This window comes from Somniosus microcephalus, chromosome 1 (genome assembly GCF_052327205.1).
Source record: "Somniosus microcephalus isolate GS21.2 chromosome 1, FLI_Smic_1.0, whole genome shotgun sequence".
Lineage (NCBI taxonomy): Eukaryota > Metazoa > Chordata > Chondrichthyes > Squaliformes > Somniosidae > Somniosus > Somniosus microcephalus.
The window spans coordinates 260,198,845-260,215,219 of record NC_140987.1 but is presented as its reverse complement, the minus strand read 5'-3'; the positions used below and the strand labels follow the sequence as shown (position 1 = coordinate 260,215,219).

General features: G+C 51.8%; 1 protein-coding gene across 1 annotated transcript in view; it reads right to left on the bottom strand.

The window, feature by feature from the left end:
* Positions 1-16,375, bottom strand: part of musk (muscle, skeletal, receptor tyrosine kinase) — a 216,861-nt gene that overhangs the window by 95,182 nt on the left and 105,304 nt on the right. The window contains exon 9 of the mRNA XM_085992850.1: positions 1,181-1,444. Coding sequence (XP_085848976.1) covers positions 1,181-1,444 — 264 coding nt within the window. The remainder of the gene's footprint in view (positions 1-1,180; positions 1,445-16,375) is intronic.

The following is a 16,375-nucleotide window of genomic DNA, read 5'->3' as shown; positions in this document are numbered from 1 at the left end:
TATTTATATAACCCCTTATCATATTCTCAGCAATGTCTCAAACGGTTTTCACATCCAATGAATCACTTTGAAGTGCAGTGATTGTTGTTATATGGGAAACATATTTTCCACACAGCAACATCCTGCAAACAGCCATGAGACGAATGACCAGCTAATGTGCATTTTGTGGCGTTGATTGAGGAAGCTATGTTGACGAGGAGAGCCCTCTGTTCTTCCTTCAATAGCGTTCCCTTCGTACTGCATTGCTGTGTTAGCCTAGTTCTGGAGTGGGACTTGAATTCATACTCTGACTCAGAGATGAGAGTTCTAACAAAGGTGTGTGGCCTGGAGAGGATCCAACTATATTAACCCAGTGCTTTGCTGCACTAGGTGCAGATGGCAGCCACGGCCCAGTGGGTAGCTTTCTCACCTCTTGCTATCAGAAGGTTGTGGGTTCAAGTCCTGCTTTTGAGACCTGCACGCAAAATCTAAGCAGACACTCACAGTACAGTACTGAGGGAGTGCTGCACTGTTGGAGGTATTGTCTTTCGGATGAGATATTAAACCAGGGCCCCCTCTGTCCTCTCAGGTGCATGTTAAAGATCTCATGGTGAAATTTTGAAGAAGAGCAGGGGTGTTCTCCCTGGTGTCCTGGCCAATATTCATCCCTCAAGCAACATCACTGAAATAGATTATCTAGCCATTTATCCTATTGTTGTTTGTGGGATCTTGCTGTGTGAAAATTGGTTGCCGTGTTTCCTTACATTACAACTACACTTCAAAAAGTACTTTATTGACTGTAAAGTGCTTTGGGACATCCTGAGTTCATGAAAGGTGTTATATAAATGCAAGTTCTTTTTCTTTAAATAAAAATTTGCAAACATAGAAAATGTGGCAAACTGATCCCTTGCTTCAAGAATGCTGAGGTTTAATGATTAATTTATTTTAATGGCAATATTAACCCATTTAAAATAAATGGGTTAAATCCTACCCTAAAATACCGGACAAAGAAATGACTGTTGTGTTCATCTGCTAATACCGACAACAGTAGCATAGAATCTTACAGCACAGAAGGAGGCCATTCGGCTCATGGTGCCTGTACTGGCTCTTTGAAAGAGTTTTCCAATTAGTCCCAATCCCCAGCTCTTTCCCCAAAGCCCTGCACTTTTCTAGGCTTTTAACAACTCTGCGGCAGACCTACCGACACACAGGTTTAGGAGCAGGCCCCAAGCCTGAGGGGTTACAGTCCTGGTAAATGAAGTGGCACAGTAATGACTCAGCAGCTGGTTTGCACAGCAAGCTCACGCCATCCAGCTCTGTCCAAGCACTCCGGGCCATCATCTCTTGTGTCCCCTCTGCATCGGCATAAGAAGAGTTGAAGAAAACGAGTTCACCCTTTCCCAGAAGGCCTTTGCATACCTCACCACGATATGTACTGCAATAGCCCAAGTCACCTTTATATAATCTGAAATCAGAAACAAAGACTTTCATTGAAATAAAGAGCATAAATGTTCAGGAAAGACTCTTCCTCTCTCTCAGCTTAATACCCTTTCTGAATTTATCAAACACGAAACCAAAGCTTCAACAAGTGTGTTATCAGTGCACACACACTCTCTCTCACATACTTACATACACACACATACACACACACACACACACACACACACACACACACACACACACACACACGTACCCTTCCTTTATTCTTTCCCTGAATAAAGCCGTTGAAATTTGTCCTTTAGCTTATCGTCACATAATGTTGTGAAATGACTAAGCAGAAACTGTTAGAAGCTAAATAAAAATATTCCAGCAGTACTGCTGACTGCGCAGTACTGATGTAGTCTGGGGAAATCAGGGATCCTGCATGACCCAAATTCAACTGACAGTGTCACAGCTCTGGGCAAAAATATGAAGTCCGAACCAAGCTTTTGGGAGAGGCTGATGTCTTCAATTAAAAGCTTTAATGAAGACATTAAAAGATAACCCAATTGTGTTACTGTGAAATATAGAACTTTTCCAATTTCGTATTAAGTTTAAGCCCTTATTTTGGACATTAGGGCCTAGAAATTCAGTATAGCCACTTTTGGGGCGCTACAGCCAGGCGTACGCTAAATTTTGCGCCCGGCGCAACTTAGCGCCACCTTCGCCGATATTCAGTTGCATCGCCCCAAGAGGTTGCTGCTGCGCTAAAGCAGGTGATGCATGACTATCATTAGGCGCTAAGCCGACGATCCGGGGCGCTTACACCGAGGGCAGGCGCAGCGCAGGTGCGGCGAGTTGCTCATTGAGGGCAGACAGTCAGGCGCCGGTCAGCTCTTAAAGGGGGAGGGTGGAATTGTTTGGCTGCCACGCCCTGCACACTGCTGCCCTAAAGCAATGCCTGACCACTGCTGTTTGAACTGCCCCACGCCCAGGAGAATGGAGAAGGCCAGGGAGAGAGCGCAGCGCTTCGGCGAGGGTGACCTGAGGGTGCTGGTTGGCGCAGGCGCCATGTCCTCTTCCCTGAGGGTGGCAGGAGGCCGCTACCCACCGATTATCGGAAAGCCTGGAGGGAGGTGGCAAACAGGGTCACCTCCAACAGCGTGGTTGGCAGGACTCCAACCCAATGCCGAAAAAAATTCAACGACCTCTCTCGGGTTGTCAGGGTGAGTACGCTTTCCAGTATCCTCCTCATTCCTGCATGTGCACCTCACTTTATGGCCAAAGGGACCTGAAAGCCCTAATGCCCAGCCCTCATCCAGCAGCTATGGGACCGTCATGAAAAGCACTTGCACATTCAGGACTTTATACACTGTCAGGGCTATTCAACCATGGGAGGCAGTGCAGGCAAGATCAGGGCTTGCCACTATCAGGGCTATTCGACCATGGGAGGCAGTGCAGGCAAGATCAGGGCTTGCCACTGTCAGGGCTATTCGACCATGGGAGGCAGTGCGGGCAAGATCAGGGCTTGACACTGTTAGGTCTAATCAACCATGGGAGGCAGTGTGGGCAAGATCAGGGCTTGACACTGTACTTAGAGGCCATCCTTTCTCTTGCAGGGCAAGCTGGCGCATAACCGAAGACAGCAGCGACAGACCGGGGGAGGCCGTCCTGACCTGAAACAGTTCAGCAACCTAGAGCAGCGAGTGGAGCGGATCATGGCAGGCCGGCTGATTGGCCCCGTTGCCACTGGAGATGCCGACCCTGTTCTGGGCACCAATGGTAAGGTCATCACCTTTCTGACCTCTCTCTTTCCACTTGCGCCTCACACCAGCATCCTTTGCCACTATCGAACCAATGCAGTGCACAGCAGCACTCATGCCTCCCTCGCTGCCGCCCTGTCCTCACTCTAAAGTAACTCTTGTGCCTCCCTGCTTTCAGATGGTGAATCGCCAGGTGAGGAGGCGACCCCTCAAGCTGGCACTGTCTCGGAGTCAGAAATAGAGGAGGAGGAAGAGGAAGCCGGCCCATCAGGGACACCCTCAGCCGAGGCAGCCCATGGCCATGATGGTGACACGTCTTCCCTGGAGGGGAGCAGGGGGGAAGGGTCGGAGGATAGTGAAGCTCCGGGGACCAGCGGGCTGCAGCAACGCGGGAGGGGTGGGGAAGCTCGGCGGCCTTCTCCCCGGAGGGTGAGTGCGGCCTCCAGTCCTGCGACGGTGAGTGCAGAGGAGGTGCGGCTCCTTGCGGAAATGGGTGCCCAGGCTGAGCGCAGGCACACTGAGCTCATGGCTGCAGTGGCAAGGATGCCTGACTCCATAGAGTCACTGGCAAGGAGTGTGCAGGAATTCGGGGCAGCACAGGCCAGGAGTCTGCAGGACATCGCGGCAGCACAGGCTAGGAATCAGCAGGACTTCACTGCATCACAGGCGGCTTCTAGCCAATTGCTCAGTCGTGCCGTGCATTCACTGGCTGGTGTCATGCAGACACAGACCAGGGCCACATGGGCACTAACTGCTGCCACCCTCGCTGGATCGGCCAGGCATTGCCGGGGCACTCGCTGCGCCGCAGCAGCCCAGCTGTCTGTGCTTCAGCAGATTGCTGCACATGCTGCAGTGCTGGCCCGTGCGAGTGCCAGTGTATCAGCCGACCAGGGAGTGCCTGTGCTCTGTCAGGTTGGCAGCATTCCTGCAGCCAACACTGTCACTCCTCCACTGCAGCTGCCACCACCCGTAGGACAGACTGCTGCTGCCCAAGCAGAGTTGGAGCAGTCAGCAGCCGGCCCCTCCAGGCCCAGAGCTGGTCCAGGCCGACCCCCAAGGGCATCTGCCGTCTCACCACCTGACCCTCAGCAGCCTTCCCCCAGCCTTGCTGCAGCCACTGGGGTCCCATTGAGGAGGAGCTGCAGGGCGGGTAGGGGCCAGGCACGGAAACGAGACCGATCACCCTTGCAGGGGAAAAAGTAGAAGGTGTGGCCAAATGTGCTGTTTTATATATAGAGGCCGAGACTGGTGTATTTGTGTTTTATATATAAAGGCCGAGACTGGTGTATTTGTGTTTTATATATACAAAGGCCGAGACTGGTGTATTTGTGTTTTATATATAAAGGCCGAGACTGGTGTATTTGTGTTTTATATATAAAGGCCGAGACTGGTGTATTTGTGTTTTATTATACATACAAAGGCCGAGACTGGTCTATGTGTTTTATATATAGAGGCCGAGACTGGTGTATTTCTGTTTTATATATAAAGGCCGAGACTGGTGTATGGCCTAGAAATTCAGTATAGCCACTTTTGGGGCGGTAAAGTCGGGCGGCCGCTAAAGTTTGCGCCCGCCGGAAAGTGGAGTCCACTTCGCCGAAATTCAGTAGCTTTGGCCAAGGAGTTCGCTCGAGCGCTAAAACTGGCGTTGCACGGCTATCTTTAGGCGCTAAGCCGGCGGTGCAGACTGATACCGCCGAGGCCGGGCGCAGCGCAGGTGCGGTCATGTTTTGATTGACAGCAGACATCCTGGCGCCGGCCAGCTCTTAAAGGGGGAAGGGTCGACTTGGTCTGCTGCCACGCCCTGGATACTGCAGCCCTCCAGCTAGGCCTAAACACTGCTGCTGGAGAGAAATAGCGCCAGGAAGGATGCAGAGGGCCCGTGAGCGAGCGCAGCGCTTCTCTGCCCATGATTTAAAGGTGCTGGTTAGGGCTTTGGAGAAGAGAAGCCATATCTTGTTCCCAGACAGTGGCAAGAAGCCTCCCAAGAGGGTGTACAGGAGAGCCTGGAGGGAAATCGCCCAGAGGGTCACAGCCAACAGCGATGTCCCCAGGACTGGTGTCCAATGCCGGAAAAAGTTTAACGACCTCACTCGGATTGTCAGGGTGAGTACCCTTTCCAGTGTCCTTCTCATCCTTGCATGTGCACCTCACATTATGGGCAAAGGGACCTCAAAGCCCTAATGGCCAGCCCTCATCCAGCAGCTATGGCACTGGCATGAACATCAATTGCACTTTCTGCACTTTACACACTGGCCAAGCTATTCGACCATGGGAGGCAGTGCATACAGCAACAGGGCACCACACTGGCCAACGTATTCGACCATGGGAGGCAGTGCACACAACAACAGGGCACCACACTGTACTTAGAGGCCGTCCTTTCTCTTGCAGGCCAAGCTGGCCCAGAATCTGAAGAGCCGGACTGTCACCGGAGGAGGCCGTGCCCAGTTCCAGCAGCTCAGTGGCCTGGAGGAGCGCGTGGGTCGAGTCATGGGTGCCCGGGTGATTGGCCCCGTTGCAATTGGAGATGCCGACCCTGTGCTGGGCCCCAATGGTAAGGACATGACCGTTTGGACCTCTCTCGTTCCCCTTGCGCTTCAGATCTACATCCTTTGCCACTGTCCGACCAATGCGCAGAATGCCACCACTCATGCCTCCCTCGCTGACGCCCTGTCCTCACTCTAAAGCTACTCTTGTGCCTTCCTGCTTTCAGCTGGTGAGGAGGAGGTCCCTGAAGCTGCGAGTGTCAGTCCCTCGGAAGAGGAGGACGAGGAGGAGCAAGAGGAAGGCGGCACATCGAGGGAACCCTCATCCGCGCCAGGGGATGGCAATGGAGGGGACACGTGTTCCCTGGAGGAGAGCCAGGGGGAAGTGTTGCAGGGGAGTGTAGCTCCTGTGCCCAGTGGCGTCCAGCCAAGCGAGAAGGGTCGGCCAGCTCGGCTGCCTTCTCCCCAGAGGGGGGAAGTGTTGCAGGGGAGTGTAGCTCCTGTGCCCAGTGGCGTCCAGCCACGCGGGAAGGGTCGGCCAGCTCGGCTGCCTTCTCCCCAGAGGGGGGAAGTGTTGCAGGGGAGTGTAGTTGCTGGGCCCAGTGGCGTGCAGCCACGCGGGAAGGGTCGGGCAGCTCGGCGGCCTTCTCCCCAGAGGGCGAGTCCGGCCTCCAGTCCGGAGACGGTCCTCGCCCAGGAGGTGCGCCTCCTTGATCAAATGTCCGCGGACTCGGATCGTTGGCACACCGAGTTCATGGGGGTTGTGGCACGGTTGCCTGAGGCCATTGAGTCCCTGGCTCATAGTGTGTCCGATTTCGGGACCTCACAGGCCAGGGGTTTCGAACAACTCGCGGCAGCACAGGTCAGGGGTCTCGAACAATTCGGGGCATCACAGGACGCGAGTCGGGCACAATTCGGGGCATCACAGGACGCGAGTCGGGCCGAATTCGGGGCATCACAGGACGCGAGTCGGGCCGAATTCGGGGCATCACAGGACGCGAGTCGGGCCGAATTCAGGGCAGCACAGGACGCGAGTCGGGACGACTTCAGGGCAGCACAGGCAGCGAGTGGACAGTTGATCAGTGGTGCCGTGCAGTCACTGGCTGGTCTGATGCGGGCACAGACCAGGGCAGTACGGGCACTCACTGCTGCCACACTCGCTGTGTCACGCATGCATCGCCAGGGCACCCGCCGCGCTGCTGCAGCACAGCGGTCTGGCCTTCACCAGATTGCTGCGCTTGCTGCAGTGCCAGCCCGGCCGAGTGCCAGTGTCTCTGGCGACCAGCGAGCGCCTGGCATCAGCCAGCTTGCCCCCATTGCTGCAGCCGCCACTGCCACTCCCCCAGCAAAGCTGCGACGAGCTGCTGGAGAGACTGATGCTGCCCAGCCACAGCTGCAGCAGTCAGCAGCCAGCCCCTCGAGGGCCAGAGCTCGTCTAGGCCGACCCCCAAGGGCATCTGCCGTCACGCCATGTGCCCCTCAGGAGCCTTCCCCCAGCCTTGCAACACCCACAGGGCCCAGGTTGAGGCGGAGCAGCAGGTCGTCCAGGGGCCGGAAAAGGCTGGACAAGGACTCGCCCTCTCGGCACACAAAGTAGAGTGTGTTGGCAAATGTTTTTTTATATGGGGGTGCTTGTGCTGTCTATGGGGGGGGTTCTTTTGGTAAGGCCGAGGATGAAGGCCATTTGGATGGACAAGTTTTCTTATTCCTCCCCAGGTTGTGGGAGTGAGATATGTTTTTGACTGTTTTTTGGGGGTGTTGTGTGTTTTTGGGTTTCATGTGGGAAGGGCCCTGAGTTTGTTCAATAAAGCTTTTTCTTTATTCAGCTTGTCCATGTGTGATGTTTCAAGTGGTTGTTGCGTTAACCGGCTGAGGGCTTGCGGAGCGGCTGCATTCATGTGCCTTCATTGCCACAAGCCATTCCCTGACAGGGGGCCTAGAAGTGTCGTTCAATAAGCCGCCGACGGACGGCCCTTGGACCTTGTGGCTCCCTCCTGGGCTGGTACTCCTCCTCCTCCTCCTCCTCCTCCTCCTCATGGTCCTCCTGCTCATCCTCCTGAGGTGGTGGTCCAACGTGAGGTGGCAGTGCCTGAGTCCTGCGGATAGCCAGGTTGTGCAGCATGCAGCAAACGACGACGAACTGGGAGACTCTATCCGGCGAATACTGCAGAGATCCGCCGGAGCGATCCAGGCAGCGGAACCGTTGCTTGAGGACGCCAATCGTTTGCTCTATGATGTTCCTTGTGGCTTGATGGCTTTCGTTGTATGCCTCCTCAGCAGGGGTCCTGGGCGCGCGGAGCGGGGTCATGAGCCATGTACACAAAGGATAGCCTTTGTCCCCGATAAGCCATCCCCTTGGGGGAGGCTGTGCCTGGAACATGTCAGCCACAGTAGTCTGGCGCAGGATAAATGCATCGTGGCTGCTGCCTGGAAAGCGGGCATTGACAGCTAGGATGCGCTGCCTGTGGTCACACACCAGCTGTACATTGAGGGAATGGTAGCCCTTCCGGTTGCGGTAATCCTCGGCATTGTCGATAGGTGCCCGCAAAGCCACATGTGTGCAGTCAATGGCGCCCTGCACCATGGGGGAGCCCGCTGTTCTCGCAAATCCGACTGCACGCTGCTCCTGCCTCTCTAGGGTCATGGGGAAGGAGATGAATTGGTGTCTCCTTGTGAAAAGGGCATCGGTGACCTGCCGGATGCAGCGATGCACGGCGAACTGGGATATGTTCGCTATGTCCCCAGCAGCGGCTTGGAAGGAGCCGCTTGCATAAAAGTTCAGAGCCACCGTGACCTTCACTTCCACCGACAGAGACGTCCTGGACATCAGCTGTGGACGCAGATCTCTGTGAAGCAGCTGGCAGATCTCTGCAACCACCTCCCTTCTGAAGCGCAGCCTCTTAACACACTGCGCGGCAGTCATGGTGAGATAGGACACCTGCTGGCGGTATTCCCTGAGTGGGTAAGGCCTACGTTGCCGACGCCTGATGGCCCCTCTGCGTCTCGGCATGGCTGCCCCTCTCACACAGCGTCTGCGAGCCCTTCGCACATAATGCTGGAACTGAGGGTTGGAACCCCATGCAGCCCCCATAATATACTTGCAAACAGTGAAATCACAATGAGTCAAATTTCCAAACTCTGGCCAGAAGCCAAAAATACCTCTCCTATGTTGGCCCAAATCAGTAAGGTCTCTTCCTTGGTCTCTGTCCAGAAATCCGTTGCACTAAAGTCATTGCAGCAAAATGGCTGGCCTTTATAGTTCAGTCTAAGTGCCCTTTAATTAGCGCTCCCCGAGGCCCGCAGGGCCTCTGCTGCGTTCCACTTCACAGTTCTTAACAGCGCCACGCCCACATTGGGCGGGCGCCACTGAAGTTCCGGTTTGGGGCGCACAAACGGCGTTGCACGACGAAATGACGGCGTAAGTTGCGCGCGCAGCTGAGCGCGCGCAAACACTTTGCGCTGGCGCTAAATGTCTACTGAAGTTGGGCGTAGGCGCAGATCGTTCTGCGCCCGGCCGCTAAGTGCCTAGCGCTCGAGATCTACTCCTCTTATGGCGCTAACGGCTGGCGAACGCAACTGAATTCCTAGGCCTATGTGTTTTATATGTAGAGGCCGAGACTGGTGTATTTGTGTTTTATATATAAAGGCCGAGACTGGTGTATTTGTGTTTTTTTGGGGGGTTTCTCTGAATTAGTTTGTCATGCGGGAAGGGCACGGAGGTATCACAGTAAAAAATTTTCTTTAATCGCACTGTCCATGTTTGCTTTTGGAAGTCTTGGTTGCCTTGATTGGCTGAGGGCTTGTGGAGCGGCTACATTTATCTTCTGTCATTGGCACAAGCCATTCCCTGAGAGGGGGCCTAGAACCGAGTTGCAATAAACCGCCGACGGGCGGCCCTTGCACTTTCTGCCTCCCTCCCGTGCTGGTGCTCCTCCTCCTCCTCCTCCTCCTCCGGTGGTCCTCCAATGTCTGCTGGCAGTGGCTGAGTCCTGCGGATAGCCAGGTTGCGCAGCATGCAGCACACGACAACGAAATGGGAGACTCGCTCAGGTGAGTACTGTAGGGCTCCCCCGGAACGATCCAGACAGCGGAACCGTTGCTTCAGCACACTGATTGTGTGCTCAATGATGTTCCTGGTTGCTTGATGGCTGTCATTGTATCGCTCTTCAGCAGGGGTGCTGGGCGCACGGAGCGGGGTCATCAGCCAGGTGCACAAAGGATAGCCTTTGTCCCCGAGAAGCCATCCTCGTGGGTGAGGCTGGGCCTCGAAAATGTCTGTCACAGAAGTCTGGCGCAGGATGAAGGCATCGTGGCTGCTGCCTGGAAAGCGGGCATTGACAGCTAGCATGAGCTGCCTGTGGTCACACACCAACTGCACGTTGAGCGAATGGTAGCCCTTCCGGTTGCGGTAATCCTCGGCATTCTCTAGAGGTGCCCGCAAAGCCACATGCGTGCAGTCAATGGCGCCCTGCACCATGGGGAAGCCCGCTAATGCTGCAAATCCCATTGCACACTCTTGCTGCTTGTCCACAGTCATGGGGAAGGAGATGAACTGACCTCTCCTTCTGAAAAGGGCATTGGTCACCTGGCGGATGCAGCAATGTACCGCGAACTGGGAGATGTTGGAAATGTCCCCAGTAGCGGATTGGAAGGAGCCGGTGGCATAGAAGTTGAGCGCCACCGTCACCTTCACTGCCACTGACAGAGACGTCCTGCTCCTGAGCTGTGGCTCCAGATCTCTGCGAAGCAGGTGGCAGATCTCAGTGACCACCTCCCTTCTGAATTGCAGCCTCCAAACACACTGCTCCTCAGACATGTTCAGATATGAGAACTGCTGGCGGTATACCCTGGGTGGGTAAGGCCTCCTGTGCCGACGCCTGTTGGCCCTTCTCCGTCTGGCCATGACTGGCACTCTCTCATGGCGTCTCTGAGCCCTTTGAATGCAATGCAGTAAGCCAACGTTTCCACCCATTGCAGCCCCCATTATATGTTTCGAATCAATGCTATGGCACTGAAAGTTAAATACAAGTGCAAAGCTCTGGCCTGAAGCCACAAGTACCTGAGCGAGAGTTCAGCCAAACCAGAAAGCTCTCTACCTTTGTCTCTCTCCAAATATCCGTCTCTCACAAAGAAGGAGTGGTGCAAAATGGCTGCCATTTATACTGCAGGAGGAGTCCCCTTTAATTCGTGCCCCCCCGTGCCCCGCAGCAACTGGGAACCGTTCCCCTCTACCAGTCGCGGGGGGCGCCAGGCGCACAATAGGCCGGCACCACTGAATTTCCGGTTCGGGGCGCACAAAGGGCATTGCACCATGAAATGACGTCAGGATCTGCGCGTGCAGCTGAGCGCGCGCAAAGGTTTTGCGCCGCCGCTAAATCTTAACTGAATTTCGCGGGAGGCGCAGATCACGCTGCGACCGGGCGCTAGCCGCTTAGCGCCCCACTTCTCCTCCTCCTAAGGCGCTAGCGGCTGGTGCAAACAACTGAATTTCTAGGCCTAGATATTTTAGTTCCCGAGAATTAAATGGCAATGAAAAATGCTTTCTGAAAGTATTTCAGATAGGATGCCATCTGATGGCCAGAGCCTGCGACTACAGCTGGCACAGAGCATCACAACTATCACTGCATCAAAGCCAAAGGATCAGATAGGACTTGTGAATGGAAAGATGACAGAACATACTGATTTTAATAATGTACAGATATATCTGCCTTAATACCATCAGTGAATGTAAATATGTAAATCCAGACTAAAAGATTAATAAAGCAGAGACAACCAGGGTTGGTCAGTAACCAGAGGACACAGATTTAAGGGAATTAGCAAAAGAACCAGAGTTGTTATGATCTGGAATGCACTACCTGAAAGGGTGGTGGAAGTAGATTCAATAGTAACTTTCAAAAAGGAATTGGATATATAACAACAAGAGCAACAACTTATATTTATATAGTGCCTTTAATGTAGTAAAACGTCCCAAGGCATTTCATAGGAGTGATTATCAAACACAATTTAACGCCAAGCCACATAAGGAGATATTAGGACAGGTGACCGAAAGCTTGGCCAAAGGGGTGGGTTTTAAGGTGCGTCTTAAAGGAGGAGACAGAGGTGGAGAGGTTTAGAGAGGGAATTCCAGAGCTTAGGACCTAGGCTGCCAATGGTGGAGCAATGAAAATCGGGGATGCTCAAGAGGCCAGAATTGGAGGAACGCAGAGATTGCGGAGGGTTGTAGGGCTGGAGGAGCTTACAGAGATAGGGAGGGATGAGGTGATGGAGGGATTAGAACACAAGGATGAGAATTTTTAAATTGAAGAGTTGCTGGACTGGAGCCAATTTAAGTCAGCGATCACAGTGGTGATGGGTGCGAGTTAGGATTTGGTCAGCAGAGGTTTTGGATGTACTCAAGTTTACGAAGGGTAGTAGGTGGGAGGCCGGCCAAGAGAGCATTGGAATACTTAAAAAAGAAAAATATGCAGGGCTATGGGGAAAGAGCAGAGGAGTGGGACTAATTGGATAGCTCTTTCAAAGATGGGCACGATGGGCCGAATGGCCTCCTTTTGTGTGGTAAGATTCTATGATTCTCTAATCTGAGAACTGAAAGGTTCAGGAAAGACTGAACAGGCTGGGGCTCTTTTCTCAAGAAAGAGAAGGCTGAGGGGTGACCTGTTAGAGGGCTTTAAGATTATGAAAGGGTTTGATAGCGTAGAAGGGGAAAATGTTTCCACTTGTGGGGGAGATCAAAACTAGAGGCCATAAATATAAGATAGACACTAATAAATCTAGTAGGCAATTAAGGAGAATCTTCTTTACCCAGATAGTGGTTAGAATATGGAACTTGCTACCACATGGAGTGGTTGAGGCGAATAGCATGGATGTATTTAAGGTGCATAGATGCAGGACGCCCCAAAGCCTTTCCACCATCTACAAGGTACAAGCCAGGAGTGTGATGGAATACTCTCCACTTGCCTGGATGAGTACTGCTCCAACAACACTCAAGAAGCTCGACACCATCCAGGATTTGGCAGCCCGCTTGATTGGCACCTCATCCACCACCTTAAACATTCACTCCCTCCACCACCGGCGAACCGTGGCTGCAGTGTGTACCATCTACAAGATGCACTGCAGCAACTCGCCAAGGCTTCTTCAGCAGCACCTCCCAAATCCATGGCCTCTACCACCTAGAAGCACAAGAGCAACTGGCGCATGGGGACACCATCACCTGCAAGTTCCCCCCCCCCCCGCCCCCAAGTCACACACACCATCCTGACTTGGGAATATATTGCCGATCCTTCATCATCACTGGGTCAAAATCCTGGAACTCCCTCCCTAACAGCATTATGGGAAGTACCTTCACCACATGGACTGGAGCAGTTTAAGGTGGCAGCTCACCACCACCTTCTCAAGGGCAATTAGGGAGGGGCAATAAATGCTGGACTTGCCAGCGACGCCCACATCCCATAAACGAATGAAAAAAAAGGGGACACAAGATAAGCACATGAGGGAGAAAGGAATAGAAGGACGTGCTGATAGGGTGAGATGTAGTAGTGTGGGAGGAGGCTCGTGTGGACATAAACGCCGGCGTGGACCAATTGGTCCGAATGGCCTGTTTCTGTGCTGTAGACCCGATGTAACTCGGTATAACGTTACAGCAGATAAGCGGTAGATGAGGCCCAGCTGCCCCTACCCCCCAGCTGGCCACCTGGGCTGCCCAGTACAGTCTCTTCTTCTGAGGGAGGAGGGGGGGCATGTCCCAGATGCACCCATGTGCCAAAGGCCTGCTTTTTGTGATCAAGCTTTTCTGACCCTTTGAACTTTGGTGGGGGTGAGGAGTGCCCACCTGCACGTTTTTGGGCCTGCTTTCTGTGTGTGCCTCAGAATGACCATTGGATGCGTTGGGTCAAGTGGATTTTAGTAAAAGGAAAGACTGGAAAATATTTAATACAACTCTGAAATATCAACAGGAAATGCTCAGCATCAGAAAAGACAAAAGAGAGGTTGACATTTAATCTAATTAACATAAGAAATAGAAGCAGGAGTATTCAGCCCATCGAGCTTGCTCCGCCATTCAATAAGATCATGTCTGATCTTCTACCTCAACTCCACTTTCCCGCCCTATCCTCATATCCCTTGATTCCCTTATTGTCCAAATTGAGGTGTTTGAGATGGTTAAAGGATTTGATGGGGTACAGAGAGAGAAACTATTCCCTCAGGTGAGGGGAATCCAGAACAAGGGGGCAGAACCTTAACATTAGAGCTGGGCCATTCAGGGGTGATGTCAGGAAGCACTGCTTCACACAAAGGCTAGTGGAAATCTGGAACTCTCTCCCCAAAAAGCAAGGGTATTAAAGGTTACGGAACCAAGGCGGGTAGATGGAGCTAAGATACAGATCAGCCAGGATCTAATTGAATGGCGGAAAGGCTTGAGGGGCTGAATGGCCTCCTCCTGTTTCTATGCATGTCCCTATTTTGGGAGTAGACCCTTCGTTAAAAAAAAACATAAACAACCTGGCTCCGAATTCCTGTGCGTTTTTTGCAATTTTCCACCGTAAGGTCGGCAGAAGATCAGAGGAAACACTGGAGAAGTGCCGTAAACAGCTGATTTTTGCCATTTACGCCAGGGGTTCCAACAATCTCCTTAACGGAAAAATCCCAGCGGAAAATTCCAGGTTTTTCCCCCCTCTTTTCAGATGCTGATGGAACGCTCTTTTTATTTAACGCTTGTTTGTTATGTAAGATTCGGTAAGATACATAAGAACATAAGAAATAGGAGCAGGAGTAGGCCAATCGGCCCCTCGAGCCTGCTCCGCCATTCAATAAGATCATGGCTGATCTGATCCTAACCGCCAATCTACTATCACAGAACCATCTCCTGAATCTAACAGAATTAGACACACGAAATAGGAGCAGGATCAGGCTACACAGCCCCTGGGCCCGCTCCGCTACCCACAGGGCCATGACCGATCCGAACATAGACTCATGTCCAAATTCCTGCCCGCTCCCCGTAACCCTTAATTCCCTTTACTTCTAAGAAACTGTCTATTTCTGTTTTAAATTTATGTAATGATGTAGCTTCTACAGCTTTTTGGGGCAGCATATTCCATGGGCCTACCACCCTCTGAGTGAAATAGTTCCTCCTCTTCTCAGTTTTGAAAGAGCGGCCCCTTATTCTAAGACTATGCCCCCTAGTTCTAGTTTCACCCATCATCAGGAACATCCTCCCCGCATCCACCCGATCCAACCCCTTCACAATCTTAAATGTTTCAATAAGATCGCCTCTCATTCTTCTGAACTCCAATGAGTAGAGTCCCAATCTACTCAACCTTTCCTCATATGTACATCCCCTCATCCCCGGGATTAACCGAGTGAACCTTCTTTGTACTGACTCGAGAGCAAGTATGTCTTTTCTTAAGTGTGGACACCAAAACTGCACGCAGTATTCCAGGTGCGGTCTCACCAATACCTTGTACAACTGAAGCAATACCTCCCTATTTTTATATTCTATCCCCCTAGCAATGAAAGCCAGCATTCCATTGGCCTTCTTAATCACTTGCTGCACCTGCATACTAACTTTTGAGTTTCGTGCACCAGGACCCCCAGATCCCTTTGTACTTCAGTACTTTCCAGTTTCTTGCCATTAAGATAATAACTTGCTCTACGATTTTTCCTGCCAAAGTGCATAACCTCACACTTTCCAGTATTGTATTCCATCTGCCAAATCTCTGCCCACTTACTTAGCCTGTCTATGTCCCCTTGCAGGTTTTTTATGTCCTCCTCACTCACTACTTTCCCTCCCATCTTAGTATCATCTGCAAACTTTGATATGTTACACTCGGTCCCCTCCTCCAAATCGTTAATATAGATTGTAAAGAGTTGGGGACCCAGCACTGACCCCTGCGGAACACCACTAGTTACTGATTGCCAGTCTGAGAATGAACCATTTATCCCAACTCTCTGCCTTCTGTTAGATAGCCAATCCTCTATCCATGCCAGAATATTACCCCCAATCCCGTGATTTTTTATCTTAAGCAATAATCTTTTGTGTGGCACCTTGTCAAATGCCTTTTGGAAGTCTAAATACACTACGTCCACTGGTTCCCCTTTATCCACCCTATATGTTACTTCCTCAAAGAACTCCAGCAAATTTGTCAAACATGACTTCCCCTTCATAAAACCATGCTGACTTTGTCCTATTAAATTATGATTATCTAAATGTCCTGTTACTGTCTCCTTAATAATGGACTCCAAAATTTTACCTACCACAGATGTTAGGCTAACCGGTCTATAGTTTCCAGCCTTCTGTCTACTGCCCTTTTTAAATAAGGGTGTTACATTAGCAGTTTTCCAGTCTGCCGGGACCTTTGCCGAGTCCAGGGAGTTTTGGAAAATTATTACCAATGCATCCACAATCCCTACCGCCACTTCCCTCAAGACCCTAGGATGTAAGCCATCAGGTCCAGGTGATTTATCCGCCTTGAGTCCCATTATTTTACCAAGTACCACTTCCTTAGTGATTTTGATCGTGTTTAGCTCCTCCCCCCCTAGAGCCCCCTGTTTGTCCAGTGTTAGGATATTCTTAGTGTCCTCTACTGTAAAGACTGATACAAAATATTCATTCAGTGTTTTTGCCATCTCCATATTTCCCACCATTAATTTCCCGGTCTCATCCTCTAAGGGACCAACATTTACTTTAGCCACCCTTTTTCTTTTTATATAACTATAAAAACTCTTACTATCTGTTTT